This window comes from Seriola lalandi, unplaced genomic scaffold (assembly GCF_002814215.2).
Source record: "Seriola lalandi dorsalis isolate HSWRI2012SDOR001 ecotype SW California unplaced genomic scaffold, Sedor1 jcf7180002054577, whole genome shotgun sequence".
Lineage (NCBI taxonomy): Eukaryota > Metazoa > Chordata > Actinopteri > Carangiformes > Carangidae > Seriola > Seriola lalandi.
Genome location: NW_019525130.1, coordinates 1,814,600 through 1,839,876, shown reverse-complemented (window position 1 = coordinate 1,839,876; position 25,277 = coordinate 1,814,600). Strand labels below are relative to the sequence as shown.

Genomic DNA, 25,277 nt, shown 5'->3' with positions numbered 1-25,277 from the left:
TTTGTATGTTCTTAATCCATGTTTACAGTTTGGACAGATGTTTTAAGTTGTTGTGACTTTATGCTGTTTGCTCCGAGCTGTGTTGACTGCTGAGATCTAACTAACTTCCTCGTCTTGCCCCGAATAAGGCTGCACTACTACCACTGGGAGTTGAGGCTGATAAGACCCCATCAGGGTGTGACCGTGGGTGTCTACGTCTTCGTTTCCAAAGGTCTCTAGACTCCAATCTACAACGCAACCCCAGACTTCAAACTATAATGGGTCCAGCAGCATTTCCAAAAGTCTCTGTTTTGGGCTCTCGAACACTCCATAGTAGCGTGGACATCAGTTGTAAACGTAGCGCAAGTGATGCATTTTTATGCCTCCACGCTGGCCACAGCCAGAGCTGGAGGCATAATGTTTTCGGGTTGTCCGTCTGTCTGTTTTGGTGGTCAAAGGTCAAGGTCACTGTGACCTCATAAAACGTGGTTTTGGTCTTGTGGACACAATATCTCCGTAAAACCTTGAGGGAATTTCTTCAAATTTGGTACAAATGTCCGTGTAGACTCAAGGATAAACTGATTAGATTTTGGTGGTCAAAGGTCAAAGTCACAGTGACCTCACAAAACACTTTTTTAACCAATACTCAAGAGCTCAATTAGTAATTATTACAAGATTTCACACAAATGGTTAATATTTTCTATGACTCCGGATAAACATAGATGTAACCTAAAACTAGTCTGAGTGGAGGAGGCATACAATTCTAGTTTCAAATCATACAACTTGGAGGAGATGCTTATACAATCATACAAAGTGATAACCAAAGAGAAACCAAAACGTAGTAGTGTGGATCTAGCCTAAGGGGTCATGTGTGTTCACATATCCGGGTATTTCCCATTAAGCTTATTTGACTGGAGACCTGATGGTGGAGCAGGGACTGGGGACACATATTGGCTCGGCTCAGGGACCACATGTTAGATGTGTTTACTGTGCATATGTTTGTGTGGAAAATGCATTTACATTTTAAAAAATCTCTCAAGAGGATTGGCCAGAATGGCCCAAAAGTGGAACAGCACCAAGGAAATCCTCTTAGCTGTGCTGATGGACACTCTGCCTGTTTCAGTGACATTCACCATGTGGCAGCATCACAAGTACTGCAACAGTGTGGATTTTGCATATTAGTGTTGAGCTACAATGAAAATGAACAAAATGTAAGATTAGTAATTCTCAAATTTAATATTGAGGAACATTCTGCTCGAGTCTAAACCCTTTAGAACTAATTTTCATTTTATTTTCCCACACATCAAGAGGTTGTGTTTTTTACTACAAGAGCAGTTTACAGTAAACAGGATCCTCACTTAGTCAGCTGATAAACATAGACTGTCAGCAGATTTTGCTTGAAGCGTTGCTCTTTCGTTTGTCATACCTGAGATAGCCAGACTGTTCTCATGTGAAAGATGTGTGACATCAGTGCTTCATTGTAATCACTATCACAAAGTTTTAAGTTGTCTTGCACACACACACACACACACACACACACACACACACACACACACACACACACGCACGCGCGCCTGTGAATCCAGAAGTCAGTGAAATGGCTCAGTTAAAGTATTTCCATAGTTTGCAGTAACCTTGCATCCTGAGTAACCACAGTTGTTTATCTGCTCAAGTTAAGCTGTGGACGAATATGTGATAGTCTGCAGAATAACAGCTTTGTTGACCTTGTGTTTTTCTGCTGATAGATTCACAGTCCGAGCTCATTTATGTCCTTTTACTTGTGGTATTTGTTTTAACACGAAGGAGGTTTTTTGCTGTTGCCTTGAAAACATGTTTCATTTTTCCACTGCCATTTGCCAAGCTGCTGCTTTTCTTTCAGGCACACCACTTTGTATCCGCTTCATTGTGCGACTGTGTCCATGAGAAGAGCTGAAACAGAGAGAGCAGTGTACGTGGCAACAGTAATTTTAAAAGGCTGACGAGTAATCCAGTTGTGGTAAATTGAGTTGTGCTTAGTCTGATTAGATGAAGATGTTTGGATGAAAATTGAAGTAACCAAACTATTGCCTCACTATGGTTATAGGAGTGTATGTAAAAGTCATTTCTGTCTCTCCAACTAGCTCATTTTTTAACTTGGTAATTTCACATCTCACCTTCAATTGTATTATCCTCTCTTCTAATTCACTAATCGTGTTTGCCCCGTGGTCTGCTGTTGTGAGTGGGTACCTTATCAGATTTTTTTTTGCCTGCTAATTATCAAGACAAGTTTACGTCCCCAGCTCTACTAAGAGCTTCTAAATCGACTCCAAGGTCATTCATCTCCTGTCTATACTTTGCCTGTTTAGTGCATTAGATTGTCTTCACTTGGATGCATTTTCTAAAAGGCCAAGTGACTCATATCTTAATTTTCTTTGGGTTGTCTCTCTTGCCAGAGTCTCGTACTCACCCAGGCCAAGATAATCATTTAAAGCTAGCAGAAGGGATAGGGTCTGTTTTCAGGCTCCCATGCATACTTTTTTATGGGTTGTTGAGTAAGCACACAAAATTGTATTTTAATGAACTCATCTCCGGCCATGATTAAGCCACTAAGGTCAAAGTATGTCTCACAGGAATCTGACTACTGTTCAGATGAGGTCAGCTGCATTGGAGACAGAACTTAACCTTAATGATGTCATTTGATGTCACTGAAGGTTTCACCTCAGGTAACAAAAATAGATTTGGCCTCATTTATGTCAACCAATTATTCACAGGTTGATTAAATACCCCCAGTGACTCCTGTTGGTATTTTGATCACCCATGATGTGCTTCTCAGTAGATGATGACTGCCAGAGTGATGAGTGTGAATATTTGCCTCTGTTTGGATAAATACAGTATATTCCACACAAGCCTTTTCCTGCATTACTGCATCTCTTTCCCTTTCAATAATGTAAAATGTTATAATAGTCAAAGCCAAATGAATTCAGCCTCCGTCCTGTATAGCAGCACTGAGTGTTCTTCTGCTGGCGGCCTCACATGTTCTGACGCCTGTGAGATTAGCTTTCCTGATGCTAACACAAATGTAGTCTAGTTCATCAAATCCTCTGCTCCATCTCCTGGGACCCAACCACATGCCAGAGCATTAAACAGGCTTCTGTGACTAACAGGGCTTTCTAACCAAGCACACACAGGAGCATAGCATCACACAGGAAGGCGACTATTTTTAAAGCATTTCTAAACATCTGCGCGAGTTCATAGGTAGTTAAATTCAACATTACCTAACACAATCTGCTTTCTTGTTTCTGGTGTGAAAGTTTGGGGAGAGCGAAGTAATGAATGGTAGAGGGACAACATATAAAGGATCAGATTTCAGCTACCGATCTTTTCTTGGCTTCAAATCTGAGGTCAAATAAACGTGGAAACTTGTTTAGAGTGAAGTGCTGATGTAAGGAAACTGTGGTCAAACATTTGTCAGGCTTAAATCTCCTAAATCAGTTTTTAACTAATTCTTTGACACTCTTTTCTCAGATAATTTGAGAATAACGGTGGTTTTGCCTCAACATCAGCTTCTAAACTGATATGTAATGCTCCTGACTATTGAGAAAAAAAAAGGATGACTGGTAATGGGTGGGACATCCTGATATGGAAGCTGATCATTTGTATTGCTGTTTCCTAAATGTAGTTGATTCGGATCAGTTTTTTTTCCTTTTTTTTTTTGTTGCATCATTGTAATGCAGTGCAGAATGACAGCAAAGCTGTCTATGAGCCTTAACAGAGTCTTGTCTCAAAATGACTGAACTGTAAATCTGTGGCTGAAATGGAGAAGTGTGATGGAGACAGAGGGCAGAGCAGCGAGACTCGACTGACACTCCTGCTAGGGAGCTGAATGATTGCGAAGTCAGCTAAACTATTTGTGACTCGGGCGCTGGGTCAGCCTCCTCTACTGGCGTCCAGTGTGACTGACTCGATGACAGCAAATCAGGAGAGACCCTTTTGAAATATGAAGTTTTTAAATTACAGATGAACAGGTAAAACATGAGACAACTCACAGTTGACAGATGATTCAGAACTGTTTGTAAATGGGTTGCAACTCATTATCAAAAGAATGTATTTATTATTTTTTGATACATTCTGATTTTGAGTTATTACTCTTATTTGTTGTTTCCTCTATGAAATGCACAAAAATAATTAACATAGCTGACATTGCTTACTCGGTCCCAGCCACCTACAGACAAAAGCAGCAGGTATATTGACAGGTGAGCAGCTGGATTTGGACAATGTTGGACATTTTTTTGTTTCTGTAGGAAGTTGCTAAGTTGTCAGTACTGCCCCGCAGTACTGTTAACATCCAGCAGCGACCTCCGAGGCTGAAAAATGAAGCCAACACGGATGTACCAAAAACTGCACTTCTTCAAATGGCTGCTTGAGGCCAAAAGTGAGTCAATCCCCATAGACTTCCATGTTAAAATGTCCAACTTTACAGCAGAAATAAACATGCCTACAGCCTAGTTCAAAAAACAGTTTTGGTCTCTATAGCTATTTTCCCCCTTCGTGACAACTGTTGTGTGTGTGTGGGGGGGGGTCTTATATAACTCACCTGTTCACATTTTAAAGTTCTGCACAAATGAGGGTATGCTGCTTTGAGTGACAGGTGGGTGAGATTTGCACTGACACTTGCATATGACATTACACCTTTTTAAAGGTAGGACCTAACGTAATGAATGAAAACATTTTTTCTACATACTGTGGCCTGTACATTATTGCCGGAATCAGAAGAAGAGTTCAAGGTTTCAGAGAATTGGTTTTGATGCAATTAGAGGAACAGGAACACAGAGTGTCAAGTGAAAATGTCAAGGTCTGACAGAGACGATGCAAAGTTACAATGAAGAGTGAGAGAGTGCAGGTGATCTCAGAATAGGCACTGACGACGATTCCACACTGCTTAAAAAGGTATTTCAATCCAAAACTGTGTTTCTTAAAATGATTTCTGAAACAAAATGTGCAGGAAGGAGCTTGACATGACTCCCACAAATATGTAGCTTATGAGAGGTGCTGTGTCCTGGTTACTCCAGTGTGCTGCACACTACCACAGGAAGGATTTTCTCATGTTATTACAATGAAATGTTAATGTCAGTCAAGCTAATTTTCTGTCTGAATCATTGGTAGAGAGAGGAGTGTGTAGGAGAACATTTTAATTTTAAAATGTTCAAATAACTGCAGATATTTAAAACTATTTTACTGGCCACCTTTTGATGTGAAGAATGCAGCTTTGGGTTTGAGTGGTAACATAAAAAAAAACTACTAACTTAAATGTCTAAACAGTTTAACTTATTTTTACTTAATTTATTCCATGTGATGTAATTCCTGAAATGTTTTTTCACCATTTCAGATCTTTCTTTCAGTGGTTTCATCAATGTTGTCATACATGAAAACATCATTCTCCTTGATAACAAAACAATCCAATGTGTTTATGTTCTGGCCGTCGCTTTTAATTATTCCAACATCTCAGAGTATTAGGTTTTCTCTCCGTTGCCGCGGAGAAGTCAGAGGACGAATCATAGCAGCAGTGAATTCAAAAAGCTTCATCGTTGAATTTGTGAACAGAACATGGTGCCATAGTTGTGGAATTCATCCCAAATTGTCCCAGAATCCAAAATTATATTAATTTTTAAACAAGTTTGAGCTGCAGATTGCAGCATCAGTTTTGCCAGCAGTGTAATCTTTAACCTCTACCTGAAATTACAGGCTCACAAAACAGGATTTTAAGCTAGGTGACTGGATGTATCTTGTCCACAGACTTGTACTATTTTATCAAACAGACATATGGATTGTAGAGGAGCTGCAGCTGTGAGTCACCTAACAATGTCTATGGGAAAAATGAACGGGACTTTTACTTCTGGAAGCACAAGCAGCAGAAATAGCTCCTTCCTCTTTCCAACATCATTATTAAATACTCAGAGAAGATACTATTGAGGATTAAACGCTGATGAATGTGTCTCAATGTACTTACAATAATAATTTCAGTTATTTTAATCCTATTTTATCCATCATCATCCACTGATTGAGTCTTTCTTCACTGTGAAGTTCAGTCAGCCTTTTGCACAGTAACACTCACTCACTGCAGTGAGACCAACCGGCCCTCACCTCCTGATTATCTGCTTTAAACTTAATTTGAAATGCTGTAAAATGTTGCTTTAATTAGACAACTTTAAATCCACTGATTACTGAAGAGTTTAGTATCAGATTGTCAGGCGTCAGTATGACATGTTGACCTGGAAAAAAGCTCACATCAGCAGATCTCAGCATTTCAAGGTATTACATGTAAGAATAAACATTAGTGCAATCAAGCATTCTTCAGAAAAGCAGGAAAGGCACAGTTAATGTTGTGATGATGAGACATGTAGGAATTTGCAGGTGTTCCAGTTTAGTCACACACATTAAAAATAGTTTTCAGCTGAGGCAGAGAAAGCATATTTTTTTCACTCCATCAGATGTCATATGAAAACACAGTCAATAAAGAAGCTTTTGCATTACGCTGCTATTTACAGATACTGTATGTGCTACTGTGTTGTGAGTTTTAATCAGCTGACAATGAGAAGGTGATGGAGAGGGAGGGAGCTATGAAGAAGAAACCTCCTATCACAGCTACATTTCAGAGTCTTGCCACAGATGGAGTCTCAGGTTGACGTCCTCTCAGGAGGTAAATTAAGTTCGTAGTGGAGAGGCTCCTCGGTGATTTAATGCCCTCTTGATATTTTTGCAGAGCAAGCTTTACAACCTGCCTCTGTGCCGTCACTGCTGACATTCAGCTCGACACTCATACACACTTTGAGAACAGTGTCGCAAACTTCAGGGGAAGCTGACTGGTGATGCTGGGTGCTCCAACAACTGTCCAAGAAGGGTCTAGGTGACGCCATCGGCTAATTTGCACATCAATACGTTTGAATGGTCGGTGCTTTCAAAGCAGGGAGCAGGGGCTGCGGTCAACAGAAATTCTTTGCACGTTAGAGGTGGAGGGGGTCAGTGGTGTCACAACAGGAGTGACTGTGTTGGGTGCGATGTGTTGAGCATGTAAATTGCAAGCTCTGTACTGACTGTACATTTGTTTTCTGATGTATCCATCACCGCAACACAGACCAACAGTGTGTACAGAGCTGGGAAGCCAGAGATGCAACGGCCAGCTTTTGTTTGAAGTTCTTTACATAGTGTTGTGGGGTAGTAAACAACACGATTGGCTCTTGCTGGCCGTCACTCACTGCGTCAGAGGATATTTACATATTCAAGTTGAGCAGAGAGCCTATCTCAACTTTCCCCCTGTGGTTTAGCTGTTGAGTTCAGCAAGAGAAGCGGCGCTAGAGAGCCGGGTCTCACTCATAATGAATACCAGCTGTCGCTCTCCCTGTTTTTTTAATCTGTTTGTATGACTACACTGTTACAGTGTGGTCACGTGGATTTAGATTCACGTTCAAAAAGCTGGGAAAGCTTGGTGTATGTGTTAGCACACCCCCAGACCTACAGTTTCATGAGAGGCCAGATGCTGCCAACCACTTTTGTATCTGTACGAGTGAAGGCCTAAATTCTGAGGGAAGATATTGCTGCGTGTCTCCCTTAAAGTTCATTTTTGTACATAAGATGCAACACAAGTCCTTCTTGTTGTTTTGAGTTGCAGAAACAGCATTGTTCATGCTTTGTTTTAAACCACGTGTATCAAAAAGAACAGTAGAAACTGCTTATATGGATCAAAAAGCTTGGGACAAAAACATTCCTATACAAATACTCTTTAAATAATTTGCCTATAGTCTGTGTACAGTGCGTTCAGTTTGGGTCTTTTCATACATGATAATGTATGGGGAAAAACTTCTAACTGTCTTAGCCTCCCACTGCAGCTGTCATATTCTGACACTCTCTTAGGACTTATTTGTATGAGGTTTTTGTAGTCACAGTGTGTAACAATTGGTAACAACCGTCCCTGCTTTCCAACATAAGTTCATTGTGCGTGTATGTGTGTATGTGAGCTTGCTGTGCACACTCACACGCCATGTGTTATCTTTGCCGTGGCTCAGTGAGTTATTTTTCTCGTGTGATGGGGCTTTTAATGGTGTGTTATTATCGTCCCTTCCCTCTCACAGCAGCAGGTGTATTACCTGAGTGGAGTGTAATGTTTTCACCCTGACCATTCAGACCAGGCTCTGAGCAGCAGAGGACCACAGCACAGTTTATGTAGTTTTTATCATTAAATTTATATTATGTCTTTTAATCAGTAAAGCGGAAAGCTGTATGTTTTATTACTTTATATTCATGTCATAAATATACAAATTTTAATTAGTAATCTGTATGAGAATTAAAGAAAAAGAAAAGTTTATAATAATCATCCACTTACAGTGATCAATTCAACCTGGACACATGTGATAACAATAAGTGATTTCCAATGTATTTTAAATATCAAAATCTGTGTCTGGAACATTTATTAGAGCCATAATAGCGTTTTGAGTACTTTGGCAGGCTTTTAGATTTAGTCTATTTGTCTATCACATTCATGTAAGACATAGTCGCTAAACAGGTCTTGACTGGGGTTGAGTTCAAAGATGTGTGTGGTTCAAGGGCGTAGGTTTGGTCTCAGCATTGGTAGGGACCAAACACCCCCCCCCCAACAAAAAAGATTTTCTAATACTGTCAACAGAATGGTTTATTAACATATGATCTGTATTTACATTAACGTCCTTATTTACCTGTATCTACATTTAAATAAAAACTATACTCTGTAACAAATCAAGGATTAAAAGAAAGTAAACTTTAAAGAGAGAACAACTATTTTTGCATCCAACATCAACATTTTTATGTTCATTAGGTCTACCAGTGTTGCAGTTACCCCCTCCCCCCTTTATTTCACATTTATAACCACAGTAAAATGCTGCTAAGCTAGTGATGCTTCAGTATGTGCTAGGTAGTTATATACCTAATCCTGATGGTCTGGATGGTAAAAAAGCTCCTGATTTATTTTTTTTGGTGGCATGACATTTACAAATTACAAAACACGTTGGCATGGACAGAATGTTCACAATGTAGGAAAGGAAGTCATCTGAATTACAAAATTTTTGCTAATGCTTGAGTTCTGGACTGACACTGATAACTGACACACTGATCCGCTCTCACCCCATCTGTGTCTGGCAGTAAGTTCCATATTTGTATATGACGTGAACTTCCAGATAGTCCACGCCCTTTCAGACAATCCAATGCTAGCATCATGTCATTTGTTGATTCTAGCTGACCACGCTCTATTGGTCTGTCACTGCTGTGACATAAACCACATGTATTATGAATCATTGAGGAAGTGTTTATCAGTAGCTTCAACTTATTGCAGCAGATGAAGCTGAAAAAGACAAGAAACTGAATGACTGTTGCAGTATAGTGATAAATGGTACAGCATGAAGCACAGAGGACTGCTGGGCTGGCAGGCTGCCACAGCTGAATGAGTGCAGTAGACACGCTGCTTGATAAGCTAGTAGTACAAACTGCTAATAGCTGTATAGTTCAGGCAACCCATAAACTTATTGGATGGTTGATTGTTTTGCTATTGAGGTTTTTTAATGTGATGGTAAAAAATGACAGTAAACGCAGTAGAGCTGCAATGATTAGTTGATTAATCAATTAATCAATTGCCAGAAAGTTACCATTAATCATTTTAGACCCAAACATTCCAAGCATTCACTGGTTAAATGATTTGTGGCTTTTCTTTTTCATATCCGATCTGATCTTAACAGAGTATTTTTGAGTTTTTGGCTGTTGGTTGGTTGAATTAAGAAATCTGAATACATCAACTTGGGCTTTTGAAAATGATAGCACTCACTATTTCCCTATTTACTGACAAGTTATGGGCAAAATGGTTAATTGATGAACCGGGAAAGTAATTGGCAGATTAATCAATAATGAAAAAAAACATCAATTTACATTTTCTTCTGCGGGACCCTGCACTGCCACGTTGAATTAAATAAGTAAATGAATGTATGATGAATTATTAAATAGTAACTTGGGAGCCTTTTCGTTCTACCGCCTGATTACTTGATAATTTGGCCGGTATCAATAAAAGGCCAAACACTCATTGAGACTGATGGTGACGGTGGTGGGAGATAAGTCGTTTACTGTTGTCACACACCAGCTGTTGTTTGGGTCGAGTGACATGTCTCAATCTCAAATTGCTTTTCCTTCAGTTATCAGGGAATTAAAACAAGCTGCAGGAGTAACTACTGCACGTAATCACAGCTGCAGTGTCTTCAACTGGAAGAGGTCATGGTGGTGAACTTTGCCCCCCTAGTACTGATTTCATGCTGATGAACCTGTGTGTGTTTACATGGCTTGCTGCAGTGCTTCAGGGCAGCTCTGTTAACTGAGAGAGTTCAGCATCAGACTGAATCTGCTTGAAGATAAAATGAGTTGATGGAATGTGAAGGAATATACACTTATTTTATGTTGGTATCTTATTTTATACAGTATCAGTTTTAGTCTTTTGATAAAAATGAATATTAAATTGGATCTTTGTGGTTTTTTTTTTAATCTAATGGTAGTTTAGTTTCTTGAAATTTTAGTCTCATTTTCATCATGTATTTTTAATTTTTATGTCTGCTGAGCATTATGGGCCGTGAGTGTCACCATCTTTGATGTGTACAGTTACCATGGTGACAGGTGTTGTTCTTGCCTATTGTAAGGTTAGCAGGAAAGGGACTGTTTACTTGATAGCAGTCTGTGAGGTTCACATAATAAATAAAGTTAAAGTAACATTAGCTTATCTCTTTCTGAATGTCAGTGTGTTGCCTGCATGTATTTTTAATTTATCTCAGCTGTTTTGTTGCTGCTTCACAACAGCCAGCTGTGTTAGCTATCATGTCTGAGTAAGAAATAGCATTAATGAAACACTAGGGCACCCAGTGTCGGTAGTTTTATGGACCGACCAAGTTGGTTTGATACTATCGAGGATCAAAAAATGCCTCGTCATTCGATATCTAAGGAGTAAATGAGTAAATCTCATCAATGTCAGTGAGCCAATAAGCTGGCAGCATGTTTGGACCAAGATTTAATAATGCTGGTGATTGGCTGTTTATCTACACAAAAATGTTTGAGTGTGTAAAGAGACCAAGCTTAAAAATAAAACTAAAATTTGTACCAAAATATATAGTGTCATTTCTTTTTAGTTAAAATGGATTTGATAAAATTAGTAAAAGTATTGGTAAGAATCTGTATCAAAGTCAAGGTATCAGTATCAATACCGATATTGAAAATTTTTGAACGATACTCAGCCCTATGAAATTGGAGAGACTGGTATCAGTTTCACTAAACAGGAGCTGTTGGCTGCAGTATGTGATTGCACAGATCCATGCAGGTCTTTGATTACAACTTCACTTCACAAGAATGATTAATTGATTTGTCCATTGATCTGTCTTTCACTTCATCTTTTCATTTTTAATCGCTGACAATAAATGTAGCACATTACATCATAGTTCGTGTTTTCAAAGGCTACTTTTTTGAAGTTTTAACACTTAACACTTCTTTATAGTAAAATCAAACCATTAACTGTGTGTGCGTGTGTGTGTGTGTGTGTGTGTGTGTGTGTGTGTGTGTGTGTGTGTGTGTGCGCGCGCACTCTTTAGTTTTGCTAACTGGACATGTTGACGTTTGACTGGTTATCTCTTGTGGATAGTAAACACTGGCACATAAAATTGCATAATTTCCACGGATGCACACTGACATGACTCTTACAGGACAGACGAAAAAGCCAAACACGTCATTATATAAAACTAATTTAGATAGAAGTTTTTTTTCAAGCTTTAATTATGTCTAATATTTCCTGACTCAAACTTGTGGCCAACCACAGGTCTGGTTTTGGTTACGCTGCCACTCTGATGAGAACAGAAGACTTTTACTGTGCAGAGACTCTTAACTCTTGATTTTGAATCTCCTCTGAGCTGAAGGTCTGTCTTCTCTCAAGGTCGGCCATTTCATTGGTTTTCTGCTGCATCAGGTATTTGTGGGAAGCTCAGCCTGCTTTGCCCTGTCTGCCTGCCTGGCATACACAAACTCACTTCCTCTTTTACCTAATGCACACACTTCATTCCCTCTACACACAATAACCAATGAGATGTGTATTTCCATTCCCACAGCAAATACCCGCAGGCACTGATACACAAAAACACACTTGATGTCAGATGGGTTGAGCTCATGTCCTTCCTCTGTGTGTGTGTGTGTGTGTGTGTGTGTGTGTGTGTGTGTGTGTGTGTGTGTGTGTGTGTGTGTGTGTGCGATTTAAGAGCAGGAGTTTACAGTAGCCCAGGACATGAGATGAATTTCAACATGTAGCCTGTGCCTGTGTCCACGACTCTCCCTGCCTTGGCGCTCCTGTCACACCACTCACTTGTTCATAGCAGTCGATACCTCCACGTGCTGTCGCTGTCTGGTCGATATTGTGTTGGTTTAAATCGATCAACTCTAGCGCCGAACTCATATGGAGCCACAGAAGTTGATAATCTTTCCGTCCAGACTCTGGATGTTCTTGTGCCACGGACAATCTCAGGTCAGGAGAAGGTGACGCATTAGTTTCGGATTGGTCCACAGCGAAGCTTAATCACTCATGATTCATACTGTTGCCTTGTTATTTTGGGAACAAAGATCCCTGAATCACTTTGAATGCATTTTTTCTTAAAGATGTAGCATTACTTTAGCATTTCAGAGAAATTCCTGTTAAAAAAAAAATCGGAATAGATGCTATATCTGTTGTCTCCTTGTCTCTATGTCTATCATTATACATGATATGTGTGTTACGTGTGATGTTTTCTTGACTAAATTGCACACCACAGAGAGCCCTGGGGATTATGTTTTCCCACTAAGTCTGCCTCAGAGGCAAAAGCAGCTGCCTCAGTGTGGCCTGTGAGGATCCTCTCCTCCCACACTTTCCTCTCCTGTACCCCTCCTCCCCTCCCACCTTCCCTCCATCTCTCTCTAGGCGTCATCCTCATGGGATTACAGAGCATAGCCATTGACTGCCACAGAAAACTGGCTACATGGACTTTTCTCTCCTCTCCCTGTTTTATTGGGTTGTTCCTGCTGTGTCCCCGTCATCAATTTCCGTCTGCTCACAACGTGACATTTTGGATTTCATTGGGAGGTCGTCATGTGGGTCGTATTATAGCAATAATACCCGAGAGGGTGTTCTCTGCTGTGATTATGGGCACAGTGATGATTCAGTGGGTAGGAGATGATCACTGTTGTTAGTCCCAAAGTAACCTTAATCACAGTAAATGTGAGTTTTGAACAGCAGACAGAAAATTATGACAGATGAGAACTTGACATGCTAACTGAATTACCCCACAGTGTGGGAGAGCAACCCATGAAAGTAGTTAAACATGCACCTCGGGGCTAAAACGATTAGTTGATTGTATAGATTAACACAGAAATGACTGACTGCACTTTGGTATTTTATTGTCTTCTGTCATAGTGAATAGAAAATCGTCAAGTTTTTGATGGTCGATCAGACAAAACAAGCGATTTAAAAATGTCACTTTAGGCTTCAGGAAGTTGTTTATGGGCCTTTTTCACCATTTTGTGACATTTTACAGGCTAATTAACCAAGCAATCAAGAAAATAATCAGCAGATCAATCAGTAATGAAAGTAACCATTATCTTCAGCCCTAATGCACCTCAGGACACGCTGATGAAAATCAACAGTGTTCTACTGCTTGAGTTTTTGCATGATAAACTAAACACTCATAGTTAGATTTCTGAGAATGATGATGTAAAAGAGAAGAAACACAAAGTAATAAAGGTTTAGTAGGTTTTGTGCTGGTGTACTATATAATGGTGTAAAGTGATTTATATTATCAATGTATTTTCAGTAAATAATGTTATGGTAGAAGGCATTCAAACTTGAAATTGCCCTGGGTGTGTCACTGCAGCTGCTGCTGAGACAATGTTATACGATCCAGGAAGTCCAGTCTGAGTGGCAGGTGCCAAACAACACTTCAGAGTAATCCACCAGGAATGAGAACCCGTGCATATTTAATTGGCCAGCACAGTGTTCTGCAAGATGATGTCAGGTTGCATTGCGGCAAATGTTAAGCCAGGTTAAGCCACCTTTTTTTTTTTTCTTTTTCTTTTTTGCCAAAGCTCTGTGCTGGAACCCCCACTGGGTCAATGGACTAGCTCCATTCAAATGAATGAGGTTTTGTTTCTCACAGTCAGTCTGAACACAAATTTCAAACGTTCACATTATGTTTTGATCTTTTGCTTTTTGAAGGATGATGAATTACTGAAGAAGAGAAAAGTTATTGTTGAGCACAGAGATAACAATGATACTCTCAAAGGGTAAAAATAATTAATCTAATTGTTTGAGTTGGAATAAACACTCCTCCAGCTATGATGTACTTTTCTGTATTAAAGCATGTAACAACACAGAACTGTAATAGAATAAGCACAGTCTTCTCATGATGCATTCTTTCCAAAAGAGATGTGGTGATTTCATGGGTGTTTATATCAAATCTTACTGAGGTTTGTTGTGTGGATGAAGGAAAAAAATAAACTTGATTGCCAAGCATCAGAAATGAGTTCACAAACTCACTGCTAGTATAGTTTAAATACTTGGGTGTGGAATATCTAGAGAAATTGGATTGGACAGTCTATGTGCTTGAAATCGGCATTGAGCTCCTCCTTTTGAAAATGGGAGCTGCCAGTAAGTCAGTGAATGTCTGGACACAGTGCTGCTGTGGATGAGATAGAAAAAGTGGCATTTTAGTGGATCGGCTGGAAAAATTGATTTGACCATTGAATTTCTGGGTTGAGGATAGAGACCTCACAGAACACAGCCAGCGCAGGGTAGCAGGGCAGCCAATGTTGGTGTTTGACTGTTGATTCACACTGGTGTGTGTGTGCCAGAATCTCCATGTGTTAACACCGAAGTGACATCCTGCTTCGCAAAGCTCCATCAGCATGACTTATTTGATCTACAGACTAAACACACAATTAATGATTTTTTCTCTCTCTCTCTCTCTCTCTCCCCCCCCCCTTTTTTTTTCCTCTTATCCTGGTCCCATGCCAATCTCTCTGCTCATTTTCCTTTTCCACCACACATCTTTTCACAGTCTTGTCAGATCACTCATTATTCCCCACATTCCTTTCTCTCCCTCCCTCTCTCTCTCTCTCTGTGCTTTTTTCCCTCGTCATCCTTTTCTTCTCCTACATGTGATTTCTTTTACCTCATTCGTCTTTCTCCCTCTTGATCTACCTCTCCACATCCTCCCCCTCCCTCCCTCCCTCCCTCTCCCCCCGCACCCCCCTCTCCGCTTCTCTGGCAGGCTGCTCATTGCAGTGAGTCAGTATCATGGAGGCAGGCAGCGGGGCTGCCGCAGCGGTGGGGAGTGCAGCACTAGGACTGCTGGGAGCCACAACCACGTCCAGCCATGACATCTTAGACAGGTAAGTCCGGCGCACACCCTCAGGAGCGAACTGCCCCAAATGTTTTCCATCAGAGTGGAGAGGTGAGGAATAGTGTGTCTGTGTGGAAAGAGGGACCACACCTTAGGTAGTGGTTTGGTAAGCATGCTAGTTTGTTTATAGTTAGAGTAGTGGGCATGGAGAGTGTGTGAGTGAATGTTTGTGTGTGCGTGCACAGAAAGCCTGTCTTCTTATGCTCTCTTTGCATGCGTGTGTGTCCTCCTCTGCTTCACTACACTTACTGTATGTGAAGCTGATGCCGAGGTTTGACAGTTTGAAAATCTGGTTTGTGCTTGAAGCAGTGCCAGTGTAGAGAGAGAGAGAGGGTGTGTGTGTGTGTGTGTGAGCGTGTGTGTGTGCGTGTGTGTGCATGCATGCAAGTGCTGGAGTGTGTGTTGATGATAGAAGGGGGGGTGTTACTTGGCTTCCTCTATGCCTCAAGGAGAAATGACACCAGGGTATGCGCATGCAGAGAAGGAGAGGGAGGCATCAGCAGACGTGCATGAGCTATAGCTGAGCCGATAGGATGAGTTTGCAGAGTCACCACCCCACCCCCTATGTAACCCCCACCCACAGCCCCTCGTCCCATAGCAACTAGGTGACTGCCATCACTAACCATCACCGCTGGAAACCCCTCATTCAGATTTCCTTTTCTTACGGAGCCAGTCGACTCCTAGCTCCAGTGACCACTACCTTCACAGTTGGGCCAAGTGTATCAGCTTTCAACCAGTTACGTCATTGGTACAGTTGTACACCCACACCCACATGCCCGTGCACTGTCATCACACACACACACACACACACACACACACACACACACACACACACACACACACACACACACACACACACCCACACCCATAAGCATGTGCATTCACAAAAACACATATGTGTATCCAGTACACATGCATGCTTCATGGGGATGTTTTTAGGGCAAACGGCGCTGTCGCACGTGCAGGTGGTGAACACACACATAACAAACACTCATTAATCTATGTTGGTGGGGGGGGGGGCTTCTCGACACGTTTCCCCGTGCACGGCAAGCTCTCTCTCCAGCTAGCAGGTGCTGTTGGGATGTCACTAATCTCCTCTACATTACAGTTGTTGCACTCTCTGCCAATGAGGTATAACTAATCTCCAGCACGTTATGGGGATCTCCTTTGACACATAGTCATCTCCTTACTGTTTCTGTTAGTCACCACTCACATCATCTGCACATACAACCATGCTGTTCAACCAGGTAGCCATCGGCTTCTCTCCCCTACATTACTGCTATGACAGCATGGTGTGGGTTTTCCCTGCTGCTGGATTAGTGATGTGTGTGTGTGTGTGTGGCTGCATACTTGTGTACATCGGTCTGTGTTTTTGCAAATGTGTCCTGCTGAACGTTATCTTTTTTGGATGGTTGGTGGGGTGGGGTGGGGGATTACAGTTAAGGCTGCTCAGCCCCTCCACCTGCCCCCTCACACACCGCCCTTCCAGTCCTGAACTGGGTCGAAATCCTGCACCAGGGTTACCATGGCAGCAGCAGCTTAGCATACATTAGACAGCGGTCCAACATTACTATTGAGAGTGAGTGAGTGAAAAGAAGAGAGAGGAGGAAAAAAGATGATAAAGAAGAGAAGGGTAGAATGGAAAAAGGGAAAGAAAGAGATGTTTCTCTTCTGCTAAATTGCTTCTAGATGATGTCATGTACAGTATGTACAGGAGGGTGTGTGTGTGTGTGTGTGCTCAGGCTATGGCCCAATGCAGCAGATTATTTCTTTTATCAGAGAGGACACGGAGGGCGTTTGGCCAGGGCTGGTGCTTTATAAAAGTTGTCCGGTGAATCCTGGTGGACAGGGGTGGATCAGAGGATCAGCAGCCGGTATCGAGGAGGGCGGAGACGTTAGGCCCCCAGGAGGCGACACAGAAAGAGAATAAAAACGCTGTAAAGGTGTATATACTGTTTGCGATTCCCTAATCCAGTAAGACAGATGAGCACCCAACAGAACGGTACACTCTGCAGGAGGAGGCCCACGCCAGCAGACAAGCTCCCATCAATCTGTAACTACACAGATCACATAGCTGATGATTTAATGTATGCACAGTATGGTAGAGGTGTAGCATTTCATTAACTTATACAGGCAGATGATTTATTGTTGGTGATGTGTTGTTTTAGTATCTAAACTAGCACAATGCTAAACAAGCTGTCATATTTCGTTTTAATTTATGTTAGTGTTTTAGGACTACGAGCTGAGTTACATTGATATTTTTAATATTTTTTTTAGATAGATGTTGTTTTTGAGCTCGACCCATACTAGGAAGGATAACTCGCCCTGTGCTGCTCCCCTACTTTATGAAAGTGCAGTTCCAAATCACTGGAGTGCTGCTTTATGCAGAATCTCCTTGCTGATAGAATAAAAGTCAACACCAAGGTCTGCACAGAGAGGAATTTAATTTGATGTGGGATAATGACATTTGTTGCCATCTTATTTGACTATGGAGGTGTAAAATCCTCTCTTTAGTGCTCCGTGGATTTTGTTGTTCATTGTTGCTCTGAGCTCTACAGCTTTTGCTAAAGCATAGTTGATATTTTAGAGGTTTTAATGTCACCACTTTGAATTTCAAACCCTCTGAAATAAGTCAATATATAATAGTTTTTTATCGTATCTTTGGTACACAAAGATTTATACAGTATTTTTCACTCCACAGAGTCATGGGTCACACATTGTATTCTCAATATCTTGTACCGTGTTGATAATTGAATGTGGGAGCAGGTTGTTTGAAGTCATTGTTTCTTCAGAGGCGTAGTTTGCAATTGGTAGTTTATGAAACTTGTTGAAGCAAGAATCACAAATTATTCATTCACTAATTCAACCTAATCACATGGATTTTTATATAAACTGTAGGGCTGGGTCATTGTGGCCAAAAATATTATAAATATAATATAAGTATAAATATATCATTTTCTTTCATATTGATCGATATAGATAATTATCAATATATAAATTTAATACCTTCAATGAGGAAGGAAACGCATTCAACGTGTTTGTTAAACCTCAAGGATACACACAATGTGTTACTGAATAAAACTGTATGTAAACATTGTTTACAGGAAAGCTCCACAAGGCACCTTTAATCTGAATTCAGTTTAGGATTGAATCTTATATAAATTCACAAGGTTTGTTATGGTTTGAAATAATCATGGTGTAACATTCATGCTTATTAATTTTATATAAGTCTCTGCTGTGTGGCTAGACAACATATCACTACGCGTGGCATATTGTGTAAAAATGCTCTTCCACTTTTCCTCTGCATGAAGCTGAGACAGCACTGTTTTTGAAAAATGCTTCCATCCAGGGATATATCATATCATCTCTTTCACTATAAAATATGAAATTACACTTCCTGTTTCTTTGCTTCTTTTCAAACTCCTATGGGGTAACGACTGAAAAGGCAGACAACGACTGCTGCTGGGGTTTAAACGTTGCCACAAGAGGCTTGTTTGTGCTGCAGTGTGTACTGGGAGGGTGCTATGGTAATGTTACTTGTTCAAATGGTGTTGTGTTTCCCATCGTTGTGGGCACAGGTTGTGTGCATGTTTTGCAACAGATATCACTGATGTTGTGTGACCTTCTTTGCTGCAAGTGCAGCCATTTGACTCTCCATTGGTGTTTCCTGTTAATTGTAAATGGATAAAATTGAAATTTTTTCCCCATTAATCTACAACAACAGCAAAGGTTCTGAATACTTTTGTAAATGAGCAAGGGATCATTTTATCCCCTCAGCTCTAATATCCATATGTTCCCCAGATACATCATATACTGCAGTTGTGCAAGGGAGAGCAATTAGGTTGCTTTTATACAGCTCCTCTATGTTTTGGTTGCCTTGTAATTGATGCTATACGACAGCCATGCTGCTATTCAGAGAATGGTTTTTAACACAGCTATCCATCAGATCCATGCCTGAGCTGAGTGAAAATATCTATTATACACAGTGACCAGTTTCCCCCAACTCATTAGGTTACTGCTGTAAATATCTGAATGACAGAACTGAAGAGGAAAACCAGACAGACAGTGGACTCCTTGTCTTGTCTGCTGAGCCATATGTAGGACAGGGAAACAGCCTCGGTGGGATAGGAGCAAAACTGCTGGCCGAGTGGAGAGACTTGGAGCCAGTGGACGACATCCAGAACATGCATAAGGTTGAGATCCCGTGCATTGCCTACTAATAGCTTCCTCCATGTTTTTTCCTTCTCTTGCTCTCTCTCCTTATTGCTGCTTGTTACTTTCCAGAGCTTTTTTCTTTTGCGGTGGAAATGAACCGTGTTCAGGTTGCACAATAGATTTGATTTTTGATCATATATTCAGGGCGGGTTACAATCTCCTGTGATGAGTCATATCTTATTCACACTGCCTCAACATGTTTACTCTTAGGTTTAATGTAGGGCTGAATGATTTGACAAAATTACTTTTCTTTTTGTTTTAACTAGTCAGTCAGGGAAAAGTCAACTTCTAAATGAATTTGCCAAAGAATTACAAATTTAACTGACATTTATAAAGATATCACATTATTGGCAAACTGGACATTGCTCAGTAATATTCAAACATAATCACAAGATTCAAAAGTAGCATTAAATTTATAGTAGTTGCATGTGAGGTTAATAAACATAGTTAAATCCTATTTTTTTCAAACATCAAAACATCCCTCTATCCACAAAACTGTCTTTGACCAACAAGTAGACACCAGCAATCAGTCAGAGTCGAATTTGATAACTTCTTTTATGCTTGATCTTTGTTTGATCTCTGTCAGACTCCTCAACTGTACTTTGGCCAAACAGGTGCAGTGTAGACACCAACAGAGGTGTTGCTGTTTACAGAATAACAAGTTTCTGTCCTTCCTTTCTACTATCCCTCCCTCTTGGTCATAAAGCAGCAAAGAGAGACTATGAGACTTCAGACAGTTAAAGTCCTGAAGAGTCTCTACTCTGTACTTCAGGCTATTTGCAGATCCTGAATAGTCTTCAGAAGCACTGTATGTATTTTCCACAACAGTATTAATATACTTTTTATAACATTACTGCAGATGTCAGGCATTAGAAATATTTTTTGTCTGTTTCTGGGCGGAGACAGGAGACAATATACAACTATAAACTATAAGTGAGAGTTGTTGTGAGAGTGGATTGTGCAGCAGTCAGCACCATCACATTTGTAGCAAGCACTGTCACCACTGTGAGCTGCAGTAGCTAGGAAGATCAGCAGATCAGAATGGGTGGTGTTGATTTTAATAAAAACCTACATGAACTTAAATTAATTAATCATTTTTTAACTGGTTGATCCCTCGAAGCATTTTAATAATATAATTGATGTATGAGATAATTGACTATATGAGGAATTATTGTTATATACAGGTGGGAAGTACTGAAAAACATGATCTAGTAAAAAAAAAAGGCAAGTTCAGTATCAACTTCATTCCTTCACTCTTCCGAGGTGGAAAGTAATGTCAATGTTAACTCTTTTGTTAACGTCTTATCTTCCACTGAAGTTAGCATGCTAACCAGCTATCCCATTTCTTCACTTTCTGATAGCGACTCACAGTAGCCTCCAGTCTGCCTTGTCTTGCCTGACTTGTTTTCTGTAGGAAAGCACAACCGTTCCCTGTCATTGATTCGATGTCTTCAGCAACCTCAAAACCAAGCTTGAATTTCACCCTCATAAATTCTGTCATAGTTTCACCCAGAGGCAGCAAGTAGACACTGGGTCGTATTACAGCAACATCCACCCTTAAATACAATTTACTGGTCATTCTTGTGAAATTGGATAGTTTGGCCTAGATTTGCTACTATTCAAGAAAAAAATGACTAACACTGTTATTAAGTGGTACTCTTTGGAACTGCTTTAATAAAGGTGAAACATAGATTGTTAATGGTTGTTGCTGGTTGCTTAGTACTTTTTTTCTGTGCTTTTTAAAGTACAAAACAGTCTGAAGTCAGAATTGTCAGTAAATGTGAGTAGAGTGAAATCCTACAGAGTTTTGAAGATTGTCTTAACAATAATTTTTAAAGTTACAAGGTCGACGCAGGCAATCGCTGTTTCTCAAAGATAGAAAACACCATTGCTTCACTTGTCAAAAAGAGTGAAACTGTCAAAACTAAGACTGATTTGCACCATGTTGCTCCTCATACTTTGAAATCACAAGAAGAAAGAGAGTAAACTTTTGTAACATGCATGTGAGAAACAATTATCACTGTACAATATAATACACTTTTGATTTATTACAGATGAGAATTGCACTTGAAAATGTTGATAGCTTAATTCCTCAGATGGCCAGTTCAAAGAGAGAGAGAGTCATACACTAGTTTATTCCTTGAGAATAAATCATTGACTACAACAAACATTTTCTACTTGACCAAAATACTGTTTAATTCTTGTGCAGCCAAACATGAGGCACTTCACTTCCTCAGCCTTCAGCCTCCACTCACTGGATATCTCTTTCATCAGACCAGTGCCATGATATTCTCTGGTGGGTATTATTGGCAGGTCTATAAGTGGCATGTATCCATGTGTGTTCATTCCAGTACAGAAAACATGCTATGCTCTTAAGAGCTGCTCCTGTAAACATTGCTCACAGCCAATCAGACTGACGGTACTTGTTGCCTTTTTTTTGGCTGGTTTTATTCATGTCTTCTCTCCTAAATGGATTTGTGCTGTTTGTTAGATTTAAACTCAATAATTGAGAGCTGCAGATTGAAGCAGGAGATATTTCTGTCATTCACATATGATAATTTTAAGGGGAACAAAATAACATTTTCATTTAGCAGCCATTCTGGGCTCATTGCTTGTCTGCGGTTGTCAGATCAATGATCTTTCACCAGAAACACAAACAAGTTATAGATCAAGAGCACCCTTCCTAGTGCTGGAAAGGACCAGCGAACCAACCCTGAAGGTATATAGAATTGGTCATTATATTGAAATTAGATTTTCCTCATTAATTCTTTTTTTTTTTTCACTCAGTTGGCAGTTTATTAGGAACACCTAGCTAAAACTAATTCAGCCTAATACAACAGTCCCGCAGTAGCTCATCTTTCTTGATGGTTATGATGTCAAATTTTTTGTTGCATTTATTTTAGAGAAATGTTGTATCAACTGCTTGTTCATTTTGGAGGCAACAGAAAACTGACTTTAAATGCCAAACATTACCGAGTTCCAGCTTCAGTTTTTAGCATCAGCTGTTCTTCTTTGGCTACAGCCACACTACTACGTTTAACATTTTAAAACACATCACTTTTGCTATGTTTTCTCCAGCCATCAACATTACTGTGGAGTTTTCGAGCACCTAAAACAGTGACATCTGGAAACGCTGTTTGTACAACATCTTTAGTTTGTGAACTCCGGAGTTGCATTGTAGCTTGGATGGGTAGAAACAGAGGACTTTGGAAACAATGACGCTGACACCCACGGTGTCTTTCTGAATGGGATCAGCCTCGACCACCAGTGGTGAAAGCAACATCAATAAGGAATTACAAGCGTCACCAACCTTGTTGTCTTTGCTAGCAGCTTTTGTGTAGTTAATTCTGCATTGTAACGCTACAACTGCCTTTGCTCCTCGTTAGTTGTATTTTTGTACAACTAATCTACTGCAGAGAAGACAGTCTGCATCCTGTTTGCCCAGTGTACGTGAATGGTCATGTGATGTGCGTTTTCAGGTGTGTTAGTCTGGACAGAGATTATTTCTAATATGGAGCCAGTACTTGCCCCTCAATGTATTGAAATTAGATTTTCAGTAGACTAGGGCTGAGCAGTTCACAGGAAAAGTATCAAAACCGACATTTAAGACTTCTCTCCGACTTCATCTTGCTCATGCCAGTTAATTCAGTTAATACTTTCCCTAATATGTGCGTTCATGAACTGTCCACTTAAAAAAATACTACCTCGCGTTTAGTCACATGTGTCCACCCTGTCCAGCTAACAATAGTCCATCCATTCAAAGTGAAGCTGGTGATACGGATGACACCGAGCGCAAACGCTGAGCCTCGAGCAATGAAGCTTCAGTGCAGACAACCCCACACAAAAAGAAGTCAAATTTAAACACTGCATAAAAAACAATTTCACTGACAAAATATAACACCACCACTAAATCAACTATAACGTGACCTTTTTCACAAGATGTTTTCATTCCAAGTGATGTATGCTTTGATTTCAACTGTTCAAAACATTCAATGGTCAACAAATAGCCATAAATAGTTCATTTGTGTGTGTTTCCGTAAATTATTTTAAAATCACTCCTTCATAAGAAAAAATATCCAAGCTTTAATAGTTCAGCATATTTACAGTACAGACCTTGTTAGAGCACATAGTTAAAGATAAGTAATCGTTCTTGAATCGTAATTGAGGCAGAAGTTTGAAATAATCGTGATATTGATTTGAAGCCCTATTTAAGATGACACTTGTGACTCAGTGAAACTGTGATGAGCAATTTCACTAAATTTATGACATTTTTTGGACTAAACATTTAATCAGTTAAAGAAAATTATCAGTAGATTAAGTGATCATGAGAATAATCGTTGCACTCTCACGCAGCCCTATACTGTACATAAGTCTTTATCTGCACAACCTGGCTGTTACATGATTAGTCTGAAAAATTGTCAAAATCTTAAACTACTTCAACAACAGCTCACTGTGTTAATATAAAAAGTCATGTTTGATGGTTATTAACACTGGAAGTGACATTTTCAGTAGCTGGCAATCGTTCCACAGTGATAAACCCAGTCCACAGGCAGCACAAACTGAAGTGACTTAATGAAAGTAAGTGAAATTATTTATACGCAGGACTTGTGTTTAAATCACTGAAGTTCAGTATTAATATTATATCTTCTGCCAAATAAGCAGTTGTGTGAAAGCTGTGGTGTAGCTTTTTCTTTGAGTGTGTGAGCTGCCACTGTTGACCTTGTGACAGCAGTGTATGACCTCCACCCTCAGACCTGTTGGTCTGTGTGAGGGAAATATTCTGGTCTGGCATTGAGCATATGTTGAGTCAGACATTCAGTGGCGAGAAAGCTTAGACAAGAGAGTGACAACCAAGGCAAACGCAGTGAGACATTGATCACTTTCATTTTCAGAGCAAAATGGAGCTGCTTTTGCTTTTATGCACCAAAATTGAGAAGGTGTTGGAAAATAGTACAGATTGAAAAATTCACATCATTTTAAATTGAAAGATATGTTTCTTCCACAGTTCCCTCTTATCTGGTTTTGCAGAAGGGGGAGAGGGTGGATGGGCAGGGAGGCTGGGGAGAGAACTGCACAACACCATTTTCAGGCAGTTTTTCTTGCTGCGGTGCGTTTGGAGCAGGTGCTGGAAGGAGCAGCTCCCTTCTCCTCACATGCTTCCTCACCAAGGAATGCTGGGAATGCCGGAGTGCACTTCTAAACAGAGTAGGGTAACACTTGGCAAGTGAAATGCACTGTTGAAGCTTGATCTTTACACCCAGTGTCTGAAAGTGCTTTGCACTGACAGTGGCTCTCAAGTCTTCCCTGGTGATCGGTGCTTAAAGCATGCCATTCGGGTGATTGTGGCGAAGGATGGTCAGTGGCCTTGATTTCGCATCATGACGGACAATTTACATTTTTTGAAGATGGCTGCGATATCCTGTTATGGGATAAACAAGACGGCTATGAAATTTTTTAACATAAATTATATTTTGTAGAGAAACTATCATAAAGAATAATTAATTTGAACAAATAAAAATCTGTTTTTGTGTGTAAATATATTTGCATCCACATAAGCGCACACTAAAAAACTCATTCAGTTTTACACATTTGCACTTGAACACATACTTCCTTCCACATACTCACTCAACTCAGTGTTTT

At 40.2% G+C, this 25,277-nt stretch overlaps 1 protein-coding gene across 1 annotated transcript in view; it reads left to right on the top strand.

Moving 5' to 3' along the window:
- Positions 1-25,277, top strand: part of arhgap32b (Rho GTPase activating protein 32b) — a 111,758-nt gene that overhangs the window by 17,447 nt on the left and 69,034 nt on the right. The window contains exon 2 of the mRNA XM_023417734.2: positions 15,078-15,411. Within this exon, the coding sequence (XP_023273502.1) occupies positions 15,317-15,411 (95 nt within the window). The 5' untranslated portion in view covers positions 15,078-15,316. The remainder of the gene's footprint in view (positions 1-15,077; positions 15,412-25,277) is intronic.